The sequence below is a fragment of the Coffea arabica genome, chromosome 3e (assembly GCF_036785885.1).
Source record: "Coffea arabica cultivar ET-39 chromosome 3e, Coffea Arabica ET-39 HiFi, whole genome shotgun sequence".
Classification (NCBI taxonomy): domain Eukaryota; kingdom Viridiplantae; phylum Streptophyta; class Magnoliopsida; order Gentianales; family Rubiaceae; genus Coffea; species Coffea arabica.
Genome location: NC_092315.1, coordinates 46,356,353 through 46,374,745, shown reverse-complemented (window position 1 = coordinate 46,374,745; position 18,393 = coordinate 46,356,353). Strand labels below are relative to the sequence as shown.

The 18,393-nt window shown below is 36.1% G+C and overlaps 2 protein-coding genes across 5 annotated transcripts; both read right to left on the bottom strand.

Moving 5' to 3' along the window:
• Positions 1-1,791: 1,791 nt before the first annotated feature.
• On the bottom strand, positions 1,792-3,360 carry LOC113737721 (uncharacterized). The gene has a single exon (XM_027264903.1). The coding sequence runs from the start codon at positions 3,358-3,360 to the stop codon at positions 1,792-1,794; it is 1,569 nt and encodes a 522-aa protein (XP_027120704.1).
• Positions 3,361-5,454: 2,094 nt separating this feature from the next.
• Positions 5,455-14,869, bottom strand: LOC113736950 (putative late blight resistance protein homolog R1A-4). 4 transcript variants are annotated; one of them, XM_072083560.1, is made up of 4 exons: positions 14,373-14,869; positions 13,751-13,919; positions 6,156-10,687; positions 5,455-5,770 (listed from the first exon to the last, which is right to left on the bottom strand). In XM_072083560.1, the coding sequence occupies exon 3, from the start codon at positions 10,630-10,632 to the stop codon at positions 6,202-6,204; it is 4,431 nt and encodes a 1,476-aa protein (XP_071939661.1). In that variant the 5' UTR covers positions 10,633-10,687; positions 13,751-13,919; positions 14,373-14,869; the 3' UTR covers positions 5,455-5,770; positions 6,156-6,201. The 4 variants fall into 4 exon arrangements, with proteins under 4 accessions (XP_071939661.1, XP_071939662.1, XP_071939659.1 ...); XM_072083561.1 differs by having other exon boundaries at positions 6,156-10,684; XM_072083558.1 differs by having other exon boundaries at positions 13,751-13,873.
• Positions 14,870-18,393: the final 3,524 nt, after the last annotated feature.

Genomic DNA, 18,393 nt, shown 5'->3' with positions numbered 1-18,393 from the left:
GCTCTCAAGCATTCACTACCCAAGAATCACAGTCAAGATGGCAAATATTTCATAGCACAGTGCATACTAACACAAGTATCGTGTCTTCTCAACAATTTTATCAAAATCAGGATGCACAAGATTCAACAGCCCTCACACGGATGATAATGTATCCACTCTGCACTCAAGTGTTTAAGGGACATTTAGCACTCAAATCAACTCCATGAAATGACATTACCATAAGCTTGCTAATATATCACATTTCCACCACTTAAAATGAATTCAATGCAAAAATCAAAGGGTCTTTATAAGGGTTGTAACGAGGCTTGGGTTAAGGGTTGGATAAAAGGGAATTATTTAGGTGTACATATATCAAAGGAAACATCAATAATATTCTGCATGAAATCAAACTCCTTTGTCATTTACATGTATAGCTAGCTTCCAGGTGTGTCAATAACTTCACTAAACTTGGCAAGTGCAAACGCAATTTAGGCATTAGCCCAACTATCACAAAACAACACAAGTGCACTTCACAACAAAATTTTTTTTTTCTTCTTTTTTTTCTTTCAATTTTTCTCTTTTTTTTCAATATTTTTTTCTCTTTTTTTGTATTTTTTTTCATTTCTCTCTTTTTTTTTAAAAAAAAAAATGCACAACATAACTATCACACTTGCCAACCATAAACGTACTTTTGGAACACACTTGAAATTGTCATGCAAGAATATTATGGTATTCTTTTGAAATAAGGTTCAAATGAGAAGGTCTAAACAAAAAGGTTTAAGGTAACGAATTTGGCTATTAAACCAAGAAAAGGGTTGAGGCTCCAACATGGTTAACTAAGGGTAAACATAATTAGGGAAGGCATTTAGATAGTAAAAAGGTTTAAACCTAATTGCCCTTGTCATTTTAATGTATCAAATTCAAGCATGGTCTCAACATGTATAACAAAGCAAGTTCTAGAATGTCAAATCATGTGTGATATCACTCAACAAAAGAAAATAGAGCACACTATAATGAATTGCTCATTAGGCTCAAAAGCTCACAAAATGATGAAAATTATGTCAAATCTAGTACATCCATCATTCAAATCAATTGCAAGAAAATAACATACTCATGCTAATAACATTATACTATTCATATTTGCATCTTAACTGCATTACATAAAACAAAATTATTCATGCCAATTTCGAAAAAAATTTCACTAACTTTCACTTGAAAGATCCACTCCCCTACACCTAAATCAGACATTGTCCTCAATGGATGAAATTTAAGTGCAAAAAGAAGAAAAGAGGACTTCCCTGATTATTGAACTGAACATTCAAGAGGGAATAAGTTGCTTAAAAATCACTGCAGGCGAAGCACGTAGTGAGGTTCAACTTGGGATCGCAATATTGGAGATTTTGTTGTAAGGCGTGGGCACGCTGTATAAGAAATAGTCTTCTGACCTTCCAATCGTAAAACAAACAACTCTTTCTGGACATAGAGCATGGGCACGTCTTGTAACAAATAGTTGACAGTCCAATCCGACCTAAAACGAACAATGCCCTCTGAACATAGAGCGTGGGCACGTCTTATAACAGAAAGTCTTCTGACCAAGGAATTCTCATCCAATCAAAGCGAAAACTTCATGAGCACGTCCACAGCCTGCAACAAAAAGCCTTTTATCGATAAGAAATGAAACAAACTGAACTTGCACCTAAGATCATGAAATAAAAAAAAATGAGAGAAAAAAAATGACTAGAAATTGAAACGCTTGGGTTGCCTCCCAAGCAGCGCCTTTCTTTAACGTCTTTGGCTAGACAATACCAGTGTTCAGTCAGGGTGTAACTCAAACTTTTTTCCAACTCTTGACATTTCTTGCGAATCCAAATTGCAATTGATTACATCCTTCAAAGCATCTCTACCATCTAATTCAAACTTTTGCTGCATGAAAGGGTCAATTTCATCTATAACAAAAACAGAATATGCCTCACTAGAATATTTCATGGCATCACAGATATTGAATTTTATTATTTCACCATCAAATTCCATTGTCAAGGTCCCCGAATAAACATCAATTTTTGTTTTAGATGTCATTAAAAATGGCCTGCCTAACAAAATTGGAGGTGAAACAGAGAAATCATCATCCATTTCTAACACATAGAAATCTGCAGGAAAAACCAATTTATCAACTTGAACTAGAATATCCTCTAACACCCCATCAGGATATGCATTAGACCTATCAGCAAGTTGCATAATGACACTTGTTGCTTTTAAGGGTCCAAGATTCAGAGAATTATAAATGGAACGAGGCATGATATTTACTGCAGCTCCTAAATCTATCAATGCTTTTTCGACCTTAGCATTCCCTATTTTGCAAGGAACAGTAAACATACCTGGATCCTTATGCTTAGAAGGCAATTTCTGTTGTAGGACCGCTGAAACACTTTCTCCCATATAAATCTTTTCACAGCCTTTTAACTTTTTCTTAGTGGTGCACAATTCTCTAAGAAATTTTGCATATTGAGGAATTTGCTTAATGGCATCGAGAAGGGGAATGTTTACCTCAACTTTGCGAAAAATGTCAAAAACTTCTTGCTCTTGCTGCCCCTTCTTAGATTTTGTAAATCGACTGGGAAATGGAGGAGAAGGTGTCACCACTACTGACGATTCATCTCTAAATTTTTGCTGCGGCACATCTTTAGGTTTGGGTGCCACTTCTTCTTTCTCAATAGCCTTCTCAATGGCCTGCTCAGAAATTCTCTGACTGGGTTGTGGCAACTCTTTGCCATTCCTCAATGTAATTGCACTCACATTTTGCTTGGGGTTGATAATAGTCTGTGAAGGCAACTTTCCTGAACCTTGAGACTCCCATCGATTAAATGCAGACGCTAGTTGGCTCACTTGATTCTCCAGATTTTGAATACTAGCTCTCTTCTCCTGTTGAAATTGCTGTGCATTAGTGGCTAACGATTTAACAATTTCTTCAAGTGATATACCTGGTTTTGAAACCGGTTGCTGTTGGTGAAATCCCGGTGGCTTTGAGGCATAACTGAAATTTGGATGATCCTTCCACCCTGGATTGTAGGTGTTTGAATAAGGATCATATCGCCTTTGAGGTGGGCCAGGAAATCCGCCAATTGCATTCACATATTCATTTGGATCATCTTGTAGTGTGGGACATGTATCAGTCTGATGGCTAGAAGCATAGCAAATTCCACATGTTTTGGCTTGCTGAACCTGTCTTACAACCAACTTTTCCACCAAAGAGGTTAGAGAATCCAATCGTTGTTCAATAGAGGAAATACTCACCTCATTGACTTTTCTAGGAGCATAATCCGGTCTCTCACCGAATTGTTGACCATTGGCTGCCATACTTGATATTAACCTTTTGGCTTCCATTGGCGTTTTATTCACCAATGCTCCTCCACTGGCTGCATCAATGATTTTCCTATCTGTTACTGATAATCCCTCGTAAAAATATTGAATAAGAAGTTGATCAGGGATTTGATGGTGAGAACAACTTGCACATAGCTATTTGAATCTTTCCCAATACTCGTGCAATGTTTCTCCATTAAATTGTCTAATCCCACAGATATCTTTCCTAATGCTTGCAGCTCGGGAAGCACGAAAAAATTTCTCAAGAAATTGCTGCTTCATATCAGTCCACATGGTAATTGATCTAGAGGGCAAATAATAGAGCCAATCCTTAGCTTTATCGGCTAAAGAAAATGGAAAGGCTCTTAATTTTATTTGTTCCTCCATGACCCCTTGGGGCTTCATGGTCGAGCATACCACATGAAATTCCTTGAGGTGCTTGTGAGGATCTTCACCTGCAAGTCCACGAAAAGAAGGGAGTAAGTGAATCAATCCAGATTTCAATTCAAATGGTACTTCTAAAACAGGATATGTTATGCAAAGGGGTTGCTGATTTAAATCTGGTGTAGCTAGCTCTCTCAAGGTCCTTTCTTCGGCCATGGTTTCAATCTCCTCTTCAATTTCACTAGAAGGTTCAACCAAGTTAGACGACCTTGCTCGTTGCTTAGTTTGCTTTGTCAATAGACGTGCTGTCTTCTCTATCTCAGGATCGTATTGCAATTCACCTGTACGCGAAGATCGAGGCATAAACTAGCAACATAATAAATAAAATAAAAATAAAAATCAAAGAAAATAAATCAATAAGGCACCAGTCCCCTGCAACGGCGCCAAAATTTGTTGGCTTGTCAAACCAGCAAAAATAAAAGTTCCTACTCTAATAATATGGATTTGAGTGTAGCGGTGAGTAGGGTCGTATCCACAGGGATTGGGTGATTTATTTCTTTGTGAAAAATAGGGGATTAGGAGAAATTAGCTAAATAGCTCACGTGAATAAAAATAAAGACAATATCACAAAATTAAATAAAACTAAACCAATGAAAGACAATACTCTAGTCGAAGGTCTAATTTCCACTTTGGTTCATTTAACTGATCATCGATGCAAAGGTGAAATCACTTATTCATGAATAAACTGGTTATGGTCGTCAACACGCTCTGACAACCTGCCTCGTCTTACTGTTTCGATAACCACAACACGCTCTGTGGCTATTTCTCTTGCCAATTAAGCAACCCTAAACAAGCTCTTAGGATTTAACCTATTGACAGCATTAATAATTAGAGAAGCTACCAATTCTAACCAACAAACACACAAGCTCGGTTCATTTAAGTTAGATTATATATTCCCGTGACATAGATTCGAAAGTCTCTTTTACAATCAAATTACATCACGCGCCACAGATACTAAAACCATCAAACAATTACGGATTTGATATTTTAGATGGCAATAGACTATTTCAACAATTAAATATTGTTCAGGTATTTAACTGTAGAAAATAATCATAAACATGGATGACAGAGAATATATAAATACTCAGAAATAGATGAAGCAAATAAATCAAATTAGATCTCACTGAATTGTCGAACCAAAGCTTCAATTATCCTTCAACTAGAAAAGAGATTAGCCACTCCTCATGATAGATTCGCGGCCATAAGGAATATTAGGGTTTATTGTAGAGAAAAAAAGGAAAAGAATAAGAGCCAGTGGAAGCCCCCCTGCCCACGTCTGTTTTCTCCCCTATGAATAGGGGATGGGCTCCTCTTTCCTTCTAAGACTCCTAGTTCCCCTAAACTAACCAACTAGAACCTTTTAATTGGTTTCCCAAAATAATTACATCGAATCATGGCCCCTCAAGGTCTCCAATCCGTGGCTAATGTGTCAGCCCATGGGATGCAACCGGCTCCTTGACCAGTTGACAGATTTATCTTGTGTCTTGCGAACTTTTGACTACTTTATCAAATAAGGCGTGGGCACGCTTTATAACGAAAGTTCTTTTGGACATGGACCTTTAGAAGCACCAAGTTTGACAAAGCGTGGGCACGCTTTACAAGACGTCTTCTGCAAAGTCAACTTTTAACGCGTCTTTTACTCCATTCTCACTAACAACTCCTACAAACAGTACCGAAATTCAAATATGAGTGAAATATATCGATTAACGCCATATTTTAGCAAAACAAAGGGGATAATATGTACCAATTATATGCACAATTAGCCACTTAACACTTCGAGTTTTGCTAAAATATATTGGGTAGGATGACACATTCAAGTGCCAAAGGCAATCAAAATGAGTTACATTGCTACATTTGTTCCAAAGTTCAAAAGCACAATACAGAACAAGAAAATTGGAAAGCTCCAATGCAAGGCAAAGCTTGGCCAAAACCTCTTGCTTTGTGGCAAACAAAGCCTCCAAAGTTTCAACTGAGCCTTGTAGTTATAGACCTGGAAAAAGGCAAGAAAAATGGTCTCAGAAGAACAAAAATCAAACATGATTTGCTTGGTCAAAATTTTAGATAAGAAGTTAAAAAGCAAATAGTCATGAAATTGGCATCAAATCAACCAATGGCCCTTTGGGTTGTTGGCTATCACCAATGATTTAAGTTGGGGTCAAGGGTTCCACTTGGGCCTCTTCTGCCCCCCCCCCCCCCCCCCCCCCCCACAACCCCCCAACACCCACTTGGCCCTCTCCCCTCCTGAAATAGCCTAGAGTACAACATTCATCGATTTGAAAACAAAAATGAAAGGAATAACAGAAACAAAAGGAATTCATGTCACAAACGAATAGAGAAAATGGATAGGTTGCTGAAAATTCATAAAATAGACTTACGAGCGATCATGGGAAGCATAAAGCAGAGTAATCCAAATCATGCTCATCATGTTGTCAAATCTGAACTCCTGATAAAGACTTTGATGTCATCAATACCCATGTCCATGCATTCCTCCCTAATCCTAATGGCCGACTCTTCTACAGATTGTGCACAGCAATTCACTTCAATCATTTGCAGTGTAGGTATATCCACAAGATACATCGGAATTTCCTCAAGGTCAATGCAATTTTGTAAGACAAGTCTTTCAAGTGTAGGGAGGTGGTCACGAGAGGCATTCCATTGGACAATGTCCAGAGTGTCTAAGCTCAAGAATCTGAGTCTCTGGAACTCTCCTTCCTTCATCTCCCATATTTGCCCTTCAAAGGCACCAGATTGTAACTTGAGAACTTCTAGGTTTGGAAGCCTCCCAATTGCAGACATATGGCTCCATGGCAAGCGAAAGTCTGAGAGAGTCAATTTCTTCAGATTCGATGGCAGGTTGAACTTGCCATCATTGAGAGGGGTCCCAAAGTAGAGTATCTTGACTGACTCCAAATGAGTTAGAAAATCCAACGCTGGAAATTGATTGAAGGTCGTGGAAGAATCCTGTGACTCATAGAATATGCAACTCAGTTTGCGAAGATTTGGAAACCTCTTCAGTATCCTTTCTGCATCCTGACCACAGGGAAGGGACAGGCGGGAAAAGCTGACCAAATTTTCTAAAACAGAGGAGTTTTCAGACTCTTCGTCATCCAAGTTGAAAGCAACATGGATTTTCACATGAAGATGCCTCAGACTTGTCAGGCACCAAATCGTATTTGGCAAGATGATCTTACCACGCAATCCTTTCACAATAAGAGTTTCCAGTTTCCTGAGGTTGCCTAATGATTGTGGAATAGAAGTCACATACCCCCCAACTGCTAAATATCTCAATTGAATCAGTAGTCCAATTTCAACAGGAAAAGAAGCCACGTCGATGCATTCGAAATCCAACACCCTAAGTAATTTAAAGTTGTGCAAAATGAACGAGATGTCGTAAGGCCATCTAGTTTCTGAATCTGTAGAGGCAAAAAACACCAAAGAACGGGTGCCCAGGCCAGATGGTCTTGATTCAAGAAACTGATTTTGCTTCAAACATACAGCCAACCGATAGGATGCAAATGAAACAGGACGCAAATGATGGTAAAAATCAAATTCAAAACCATAATCTGAACTGGGAAAAGAAGCATATGGGTCATCACACCTGGTTACTAGCTGAAAGAAGTTTGCATCTTTGGCTTTCGACTTACAGAAATCAAGCATAAGAGACTGAAGACGACATGCTTTGACTTTGCCGTTGGATCTTCTTCTGGAGACTATTACCAAGCTTTTGTCAATCAACTCCACCAAAAACTCCTCTGCCAAATCTTCAAAGCTCTTTGTCTGAGTTTTTGGTATTAACCCTTCTGCAAGCCACAGCTGAATCAACTTGCTAACAAGAATATCTTTGTCTTTATCAAGAACTCCCATGTAGAGAAAGCATGGTTTTAGATATTCCGGCAAGTATTGGTAGCTTAGTTCTAGGACTGACTGGCCCTGAGCTTCTGGGTCATTGAGTACCTGGGAGCTCAAGCTGTTTGCTATTTTCTTCCACGAATTTCGGCTCTTTTCTGTCATCTTCAGTATACCAGCTACAGCAACAATTGCAAGAGGCAATCCTCGACATTGCCGAGCAATTTCTTTTCCAACTGCCACTAACTCTTTGGGGCAATCTTCCTCATTGAATACCTTCATCTTTAATAACCTGAAACTTTCATCCTCAGAGAGCGCACGAAGAGAATGAGGTTCTCTATGTGGATTGATTTCCAAGGCCAATCCACGGGAACGAGTGGTTACCAGAATTCTACTTCCATTGTGGTCATCCGGGAAAATACGTTTTAAGTCATTATAAGCTCCAACACTCCAAACGTCATCCATAACTATGAGATACCTTCTTCTTTTCAACATCTTCCAGAGTTTGTCCTCGAGATCTTCATCATTCATTTCAGAAATCCTGTCAGTAAGCTCGCTAATATCTGCTAAAATCTGAAGCAATAATTGCCTTTCCTCATATACTTGGGAAACAGTGCACCATGCACGAATATGGAAGTGGCGCATGACAATTCTATTGTTGTATACTTTCCTCGCCAATAGAGTCTTGCCTAAACCGGGCATTCCAAAAATAGAAACAGTATTTAGACTCATGGATCCTCTAGTAAGCATGTCGGTTATCATTTCTTCTTGGTCCCATAGATCCACCACAATTTCATCGATTGCCATTGTACCATCCCTTGGAAACGTACCGCGTGAAACATCCTTGGTCACATTTTCGGGAACTAGGACTTTAGCATCACGGATGGTCAACTGAATTCCACAGGCCTTCTCATTTACAAGTCTCAACTCCTCCAGTACATCATTTAACCAGAAGAAATCCTGCCATTGAGCATCAACCTCAATTGAATCAATCACATACTCTGCTTTATAGGCCAAATGAATGATTTGTTTACCAATATCTTTCAGCTCCTGATCCTCTTCAATCTGTAACTTTGAAACATCCACAAGAAAAGAACTCAATGACTGGAGATGTCGTTGAATCTCTTCAATGTGGTGCTTTGCCAATGCAATTGACACAGGATCATATTTCAGCAGCTCCACAAGGTTTGTTGACAGAGAATCAACGAAATTCAGTCTGAAAGTCGTAGGGAAAGCAAACAGTGGAAATTGGGGAATTATCTTTTTGAGCTTTGCCTCCATCAACTGGTTCATCTTATCTAAAAGCTCGGAAAATGAAAGGATCATTTCATCTTGTGCGATAAGAAAAGAATAATTGAGACTTGTCAGACTCCTGAAAAAAACTTCAATTGGTTTGAAGGCTCTGAAGATGTCCTCTGTATTCTTCATTCGCTCATCTGAGAGAATTAGTGGAAAGTACTCAAGCTTCTGAAGATGAAGTGCAATTCGATCTTTCCCACTAGCCATGGAAGTTGCGTCATTACCACTCTTCAACAGTAATAAATCCGTTAGAAACGACTCTTCCTTGAAAATCACAATCTTAAAAAAAAGTAGGAGAAGTGAGTTCTTCATGATACATCCAGTGATTTTCTTGTCCCTAAATGACTGATGAAGAGATTCTACTTCCTGAAACAACGATTCAGTGAACGCCAACATCTTTTCCCCACCCTCAATCTTCTCAAGGGGTAAATTTTTGGAATATATGCTCAGATTTCTCGAGATATCTTTCCAATCTGAAAGCATACTGGAGGAGGACGATGAATTGCTGATAATTTCGCTCATATTATGAATTTGTGCCATGAGGGAAAGCTCCGCTCTGAGAAGACAAATTCTTGTAAGTAACTCAGAACACTGAGGAGAGTCATCCAGTTTGTGCCCCTTGCGACAATTGACTTCAAAGAGCGACGCTATCTCAACCAGCATTGCATTGATTTCTGGAAAGAAACTTTTTACTGCATCCTTGTCCTTTAATTTAGTAGTAGCATCAACAAAAAGAGTTAAAAGGGAAGGCACCTCTTTTCGAAAATCACCACGTTCAGAATTGAAGAGATAGTTGCAGAATTGCATAACAACATCCATCTCTTCATCCTTGTTATTACTAATACAGCAAAGAGTCAAAAGGAAATTGAGATGGAAACTCATGAAAGTGGGATTTCTTGGATGAACCTCATGGTGCAAATCCTCCACGAACTTACTCAGCTCACCTTTTTCCACTTGGATCCGGCCTGTTTTGCAATCCAACCAGTGGACAGAACACCGATCTACAATTCGAAGGACCAAGGATACCACATGACCGAGGGAGGCATCAATACTAGGCACTGCATCATCTGTTTTTGCTCCTGCCCCTTCTCCAACGCCTGATCCTCCCAGGTATGGGAATTTGGGATCACTTAGTAATAGACCAAAGTAACGCTTGATGGACTTTAGACTGTTGTAGAAGGTAAAGACTTGATCCCGTATACCAAAGTGTTCATGACCCAAGTGATCTACCACAATCTGACTGATTCTGAGCACGTTTGATTGTGCATGGCTGACAAATCTTGGCCAAAAGGAAACATCAAGAGTTGCAGGAGACATCAGCTGTAACTGGAGTGAGCTGCTGATGGTGCTCCCTCCTGTTGAGCACGACGAGTACAGATAGTCAAGAGCTTCTCCAATTTCAGCCATTAATCGCTTGGTTTTTGTTTCACAATCACGAGCTAACTGGAGAAGGAACTGTGATTCTGGACCCTCGTTGTCCTCCTCCTCTCCATCAGAAATACGATTAAGGTCATGGGCAATCTCCTCGGCTGCAGCTTCAATCTTGACACCTGCATCACTCCCCTTATGACAGGACTCCCAAAGAATCCTCAGAACCCTCCAGTCCTTGTAGACCTGCTCTGCAGTGACCGATCGACGCCGTAACCCTTCCAAAACAGAATCAAGGCGATCCAAACTAGAAGCCGCACCACCACCACCAGAAGCCATTATCTTCAAAATTTAAGGATGCAAAAAGTCGTCTTACAACAACGTTTTCTACCTGCTTCAGAGTTTTAGACACATGCATATTGTTAGTATTCTGGCCAAAATAAAATAAATAATTGACGACTAATTAATCAAGATGATTTTTTTATATACACCAAACTATCCGCCATGTGAATTGATGTTTGGAACTCAACCACCCCATTTGAATTTCAAAGTCAGAAAATAAAATAAAATTATGGATATTGAAGACTAGAGACTAAGAGTGCATTTGATAAAATTAAAGTTTGAAAACTGAAATTTGAAATTTAAAATTATTAAATTATTAAGTATTAAATCTAATATATTTGAGTGTGTTGATAAGTGAATTTCTTATTAATCATTTTTCGAAATAAGTTTTGTTTAGAAAATTTAGTGTCACTTGATTAATTTAGATGTTTAACTTTTGGTTATCAAATTCATTTGAATATGTTAAAATTTGAATCCATTAAATTTAAGTACTAAATTGAATTATCAAACAAGATCGTGCAACTCTCCCCTCTTCCCTACCTCTTTTCTCTCTCCCCTCATAATCAACTCTCTTTCCCAAAACCCGCTAAACACTGGCCCTCGCTGTCAGCAACCACACAACCATCAAAACTCTGACATCCCTAGTGTTTATTCCCTTTTTTCCCTCTTTCTTATTACTATAATTTTGAACCTTATCTGTTGTTTCAATATCTTCACTTTTTTTTACAGATTTCAATAAATTGAAGTTGCCAAATTGAAAGGCGTAGAGAGCATACTTAATTACCAAATTAGAGGGAAATGAAGATGGTGACAATGAAGAGTTTAAAAAATGGAATTGTGGAAATGAAAACTTTAGAGTAAGATAGAGTTTAAACGCCTGTCAACATCACGACTTTCATTGTTCCTCCTCCTCCTCCTATGACTTCATAGAAAGATAGTATTATCCTCTCTTCTCTTCTTTCTTTCTTAATCTAAATTTTATCTTCTCTCATAAATTCCCAAACTAGGCCTAAGCCCTTTTTTTTTTTTTTGGAACATGTGCAACAAGCAGAATTACATCATTTACTGTACTATTATTTTGATTCCTAATCTTGATATGAAGCATTGATTAAGAGGTGAATATCTTATGCTCATCTTCTAAGGCGGAGTGAAAACTAGAAATCAATTACTAATTTACTAGAATTTATCTGTTAAGTTAGCACATATGAATAAGTTCAAAACGATTTCATACCTTAGTATACAATACTGGATATTATATAAGATACATTACACTAACCTTCCTTATAATTTTTACAAAAGTTAGGAAACTTTCCTCTTGATATCAAAATAATAGGAACCTCCCATCTTCCTTGTTATACAATATCAAAAAGTTTCCCTACTCTTAATTAAATGAAGAAAATTAAGTATTTTTGTCATGAATTAGTTCTGCGTCAGCATATTGCCTTTACAATGACATAGGTAAATATTTCTAAAGAAAAATTAAGAAAAGAGGGTGAAACTAGTTTTTCTTTTCTTCAAAATCTGTGGTTACAAAAAATTGATGACACCTAATTATGTGTGTAGCCATAAAAGTTGGTCCTCTATCATTTTATTTTATTTCTTTCAGATTAAGTGCTTGTATTTCTAAGAAATATTAAATACTGAACCCCATTTGTAATTTGAAAAATAAAAATTTAAAGGAAAAGTGAAATTTGAATTTTTTGAGTTTTTTATGGAGTAAAATGAAGGGAAAAAGTAAAAACAAAACCAAGTGTACAATGGGACTTTTGAGACTTTTTTTGCCCATTAGAAGTTTAGGAAAAAAGTTTTGTCAAATTGAGGAGTTGCCACTCGATATTGAGTTTTAAGTGTATCAAATCACTCAAATTATCAATGAAAAAGTAGTTTTATTTTAAAAATTAAAGTAAAAACCCGGCCCTTTGCCTAAACAATTCTTGGTATTTTGAATGCCAGATAAAATGAGTTTGGGACTGGAGGAAGGGGTTAGGTTGGATAGTAAGGTGGAAAATAATGTTAGTTGGAAGTTCTGAATTCAAAACACCTCACTTACAAGAGAGAGAGAGAGAGAGTTTGGAAGCTCAATTGTGAGGGAGTAACTCAAGCACCTTCTTACACCCAAATAAACCAGATGCTAGTCTAATTTCAATTTTAGTTTTAGAGCCAATGGTTAGTCTATTCAAGCTAAACAAGTAACCCAAAATAAATAAATAAACATAGTTAACTCAAGCTTTTCATTGGAAAAGTTATAGAATAATGCGCTCTCACATATGATCATATTTCACCAAAAAAATAAGAAAAATGAATTTAAAAATTACAAAAGATCCTATGTCCTTTTTCTGGCTCACATAGTACTGAGAAAGCAATTAGTGAAAGAAAAAAAAAATTATAGAATTACATAGGCCTAACTCCGTTTGGGCTCACATAAGTACAAAGAGAAATTCTGAGGAGGTCTTGGTTTAGTTATAGAATTACATAGGCCTAACTCCGTTTGGGCTCACATAAGTACAAAGAGAAATTCTGAGGAGGTCTTGGTTTAGTTATAGAATTACATAGGCCTAACTCCCTTTGGGCTCACGTAAGTACAAAGAGAAATTCTGAGGAGGTCTTAGTGTAGTGATTAAAATTGATACTTAGGACTAGAGGTTCTGGGTTCTAATTTTTATATCCATTCCCCATTTCGTAAATCCCATCTTTCTCCTTTTTTTTTTGTAAAAAGGAAAAAAGTACAAAGAGAGATAAAGCAAATGACAAAGTTAGTCATTCAGACCTAACTGCAACATTTTAATCAAATTTGTGGGTCGAACTAAAAATGACAGAAAGTTAGTGGCACAATTTTAAAAAGTAAACTAGAGGGACTGAGATGCAATTTCGGAAAATCTATCATCTTCCTCCTCCGGACACAATGCTATTTGACCATATAGCTTTCTTCTTCTTTTATTTTGCCAAAATTACCAGACAATCTCACCTCCAGCCAGTCAACAAGACCAAAAAAAAAAAAAAGATAAAATTGAAAACAAGACAGATAAGGGGAAAAATTAAGGTTGCCAAAAAAAGGGGGAAATTAACGAATAATCATGTATTTCATGTACATAGTCCTAAGAAGAAGATATCTTACAGTGGTGGTGGTGTTAATTTCCAGTAACGGCGACAGCAGCTCCTCCCCTTGCTCGTTTTTCACTCTGATTTCCCTCTTCTTTTTCCTGCCTCTTAATGCCTGTGTTTATGTATTTCCTCGGCGCTAGTAATAGAGAAGACAGAGAGGGAGTTTGAGAAAGAAATTTTCCCTGATGATCATCGATGTTATCAAGCTCTAAATGAGACCACAAACCAACCAAATGTATTCATCATAGACATAGATATCATGGTACCACTGCCCAGTACATAATATGAAGGACATGAATAAGAAAGGTGAAAGGTTAAATAGTAAAAGCAAAATCACTCTATAAATGGTAGCTAGATGAGCTTACATTCCAACTCTCCACCCTGGCTTTCACCCAATAAAACCATAAAAAGGAAAAAAAAAAAAAAAAAAAAAAGGAACCAAAAGGGAGGTTTTAGCAAGGTTCCAGCTAAACTAAGAGGGTAACTTACAAAGGTAGTATGAGACATAATCAGAAATATTGGACAAATTAAATATCAAAAGCCAAATAAAGCATCTGGCTTTCTGCAACCATTTAACACATACGCAACCTCGCAGTAAATTCATTCGTCGAACAACATAATCCAGTATCACTTACGTGACAATCCAAGTTCCCAAATTCGGATGGTTCTTGTATCTCAGCTCATCAACTGCAGCGGCAACAGATGCAATGTTCCACGGGCTACAAGAGAGCAAAGTTTTAGGTTAGGAGCTCTATTTCCTGCTGCCGGTGCAACAAATACTCCAGCTTTAATCGCTGAAAGAAGTGTAGCGTCAAAAGTGTTTAAGAAGGTAGCCTTTGTGGTTGCTGGGGGTACTGTTTGGCTCCACTGAGAGATTTAGGAAGCCAACACCGTTGACATTGCAAGGCCTATGAAAAGAATCCCTGGGAAGATTCACATATGCAAGGTGGATATGGTTGATATCGATTGACTTCACAATCTCACGATGGTCATAAAGAAGAACAAGCTAGCAGATCAGAATTCTCATAAATGAGCTCTTTAAGGATGCAGAAGCCGTTTTAGAACAAGGCTTTTTACCTACTGCAGAGTTGTATATAGTTGCATACCTTGTGTATTCAGCCGAGAATGAAGGAAATAATTGACGACTAATTATTAGGATAATTTTTTATATTTGTGTAACCATCAGCCTCGTGAGCTGATGTTTACAACTCAACCACCCACTTTGGATTTTACTGTTTTGAAATAGAAGCCATGACTTTTGACTAAGCATGCGGAACAAGATAACTTTCATTATTTTACTTTAGCACGTATCATACTGAGGATCCAAAGCATTGATTACAAGCTGAGATCCCTGATTTAGACCTTTAGATAGTGTTCGTTTGTCACGAAAAGGGAAGGATATTGAAGGACTTTCCTATAAGTTTCAAACGTTTGTTTGTCAGAAAACTGAGGAACTTTCCTATAAGTTTCCCCGTAACCGCTCATTTTCCTGTAAAATTTTTCCTGTTGTAATTGATAGGAAAGTGAGTCACAAGAAAATTTCAATTAATTAATTTTTTTTACAACTTCATTCTTTCTAAACTATTTCCTCTATTCTAAGCTTCTACGTAAATTAGAATATCTTAGAATTTACAATTGAAACAACCGCCTTGTAATTAGACATTTTATTCTTATTTTAACAATTAATGATTTAGTAATTTATTGAATTTATATGAAAATAGTATTTTTCTTCTTTTACATTTTACGCTCCTTTATTATGTCCATATATTTTTGAAATAACTTACACACACACACACATATATATAGACTTATTATTAAAGAATGCGATTAATTTTCAAGTAAACAACTCTTCTAATATGCAATGCAAAATTCTATAATTATTACATGTTTTTACATATATTAAATACCAAAAATGAAGAAGTACAATATTGAATATTTTCTATTAACGAACACAGTAGCTAATTTTTTCCTAACTTTCCAACTAAACAAACACAAGAATTTATATTTGTTTGCATCATTTTCTTTTAACCAAGCAAAGTTAATTTTCTTTTCCTTTATCACACTTCATTTCATTTTTTCATGACATAATTTCTTACACTTTCCTGTCAAACAAGCAGCGCCGTGCAGCTAAGATTCCAATATAACCTACATACTTTACTTACTTTTCTTCTTTCCTTTTGATCATTTTTATAGGAATAAAAAGTTAGTGGGAATCCATTCATATGTGACGTCTTCTAGTACTTGCCTTCGATTATTGACCTTTGAGATTTATAATCCATATGTAGTTTAAACTTAAAGAATACTAGGGGGCACTCCTAATCAACTACGTGTCTTCTTGGCTCTATTCTGTTGGATTTGGCCACCCAAGCAAGAACGTTGAATTGGACAAGGATAAATCGAAAGTATGTTACAGGAAGATCATCCATTTTACAAATACTCCATCCAAGACTGGTCGAGTTGGACAAACATTGGGGGAGGAATGCATTGGGTAATTCGGGAGAGGCAATGTAAGTGTAAGTGAGATTTCGAATTCGAATCCTCCCATTTACACTAAAACAAAAAAATTGAACAAATATTAGGACAAAGTTCAATATTTACTGGTCTGTGGCTGTAGATGAATTTGTACATACTTTAGTTGGACGTCTCTATAATATTAAATTCGATATTTTCTAACTTCAAATTATTGCATGCCATTGAATTTTCTTTTTTTCCTTTTATATGCATTTTAATTTGTTAATTAGCCAACAAAAAATCAAGAGATTAACATTGAATGTGGTAGGAACAAATTTACAATCATTGTATTTAAAAATAAATTAACTCAGAGGCAAGAATGAATTGGGTGATTTCGGGGAAAAAATTGTAAATGAGAGGTTTCGGATTCAAACTCTCCCACGTACACTAAGAAAATAACTTGGGCAAAATTTCATCTTTTAACTTTCGCAAAAATAGGGAGAGCACTTGTAACCGTAAAAAACCAACATATATAATTGCTAGAATAATTATATTTTTGAATCTTTTTTAAAAAAATCAATAATCTTCGTATTTATTCTGTTGTCGGTAAGTGAAATATGTTCAGAATTGTGTCTAAAGAGGAATCAATGCTCACTAGACTAGATAAAATAACCCCGAAAGTCTTCTTGTCATTTTTGTATATATATTTACTTTAGATTGAGGATACGGGACAAGTTAAATATTTGTCTTATTCTAGAACTTTTAATCCAAAGCAAATCAGGCATGTAGACTGCAAATTTACCCATTTTCACCGAGGTAGTTTAGAAGATCAAGGATTGTTTGGCTCCAAATTTTTACAAGTTTGATTGTTTGGCAAATTTATTTTTTGCTGCTCATTTTTGTCAAACATGTAATATTAATTAGATTGACTCTTGTATCAAAAAATTAAAATACTTTTAGTTTCAAGAACAATAGAGTAACATGTGACTCTTATTTTTGAATGTTAGATCTAATATTAAAAATGGGTATTTAAGGAAAGTATGAACAAAAATTAATTGATTTAATTATATTACTCCCTCCGTCCCACTTTGATAGTTCTGTTTTTAAAATACTTTTAGTTTCAAGAACAATAGAGTAACATGTGACTCTTATTTTTGAATGTTAGATCTAATATTAAAAATGGGTATTTAAGGAAAGTATGAACAAAAATTAATTGATTTAATTATATTACTCCCTCCGTCCCACTTTGATAGTTCTGTTTTTCTATTTCGTCTGTCCCAAATTATAGTCCACTTTCCAATTGAAGAATATATGTATCTTTTAATTTCTCTAAAACTAGTGTGAATACCAGTGCTACGCACGGTGCCTACATTATTAAAAAAAATTACAATCTATGGAAGAATTTAAAAATAGTAAAATATTATAATCACGGGCACATGAAAGTATATTTAAAAAAATGAAAGTTTGTAACAATAGTTCAATATATGATAAAAATATCTCCATTATTTATAAACGATCATTTCGATGAAGGTTGGATCTTGAAAAAAAAATAGAAATCTATATCATAAATTGAACGACATAAGGGTCCAATTAAATATAATTGAATATTTAATTTGATAAGTAAATGAAATACTTACAGACATTTTGCCTTTGATTTGATAATCTTCTACGAAGGTGTGAACATTCTTCACACCAGTCAACTCTGAGTACGAACGCCAGTATTGGGGGTTTAATTAATTCTGTTGTTTTTTGTGGAGTTCACACTATAAATGAGAATGCACGATTTTTGCATGAATTAATGTGTTGGTCGAACAATGCACCTCCATTTTTCTGACAATTAAAAGCATACATAGTTCAAAATTATCTTTTGTTTTAGACAGTTTGTAAATAATATTGTGTAAAAAAATATACATATAAATAATGTATACCTTTGTTTTTAAATCTCTAAGATAAGAAGCATCACAACGAAACATGAATCGTGCATGCCTGTCTTGAAGAGCGAAGTATAGTACCGAAACTTGTAAACAATGGAAACAACAATTATATTATAATATTGAAAATATTAGTAATAATTGAAATTACAATGAAAATGTCAATATTCAAAGAATAAATAGTACCGAAACTTCTATTTTGATACATAAGATTACTGTCCATAAGATTACACCTAAAAAGTATATTAATTTTTAGGTGCCATTGTCTCATATG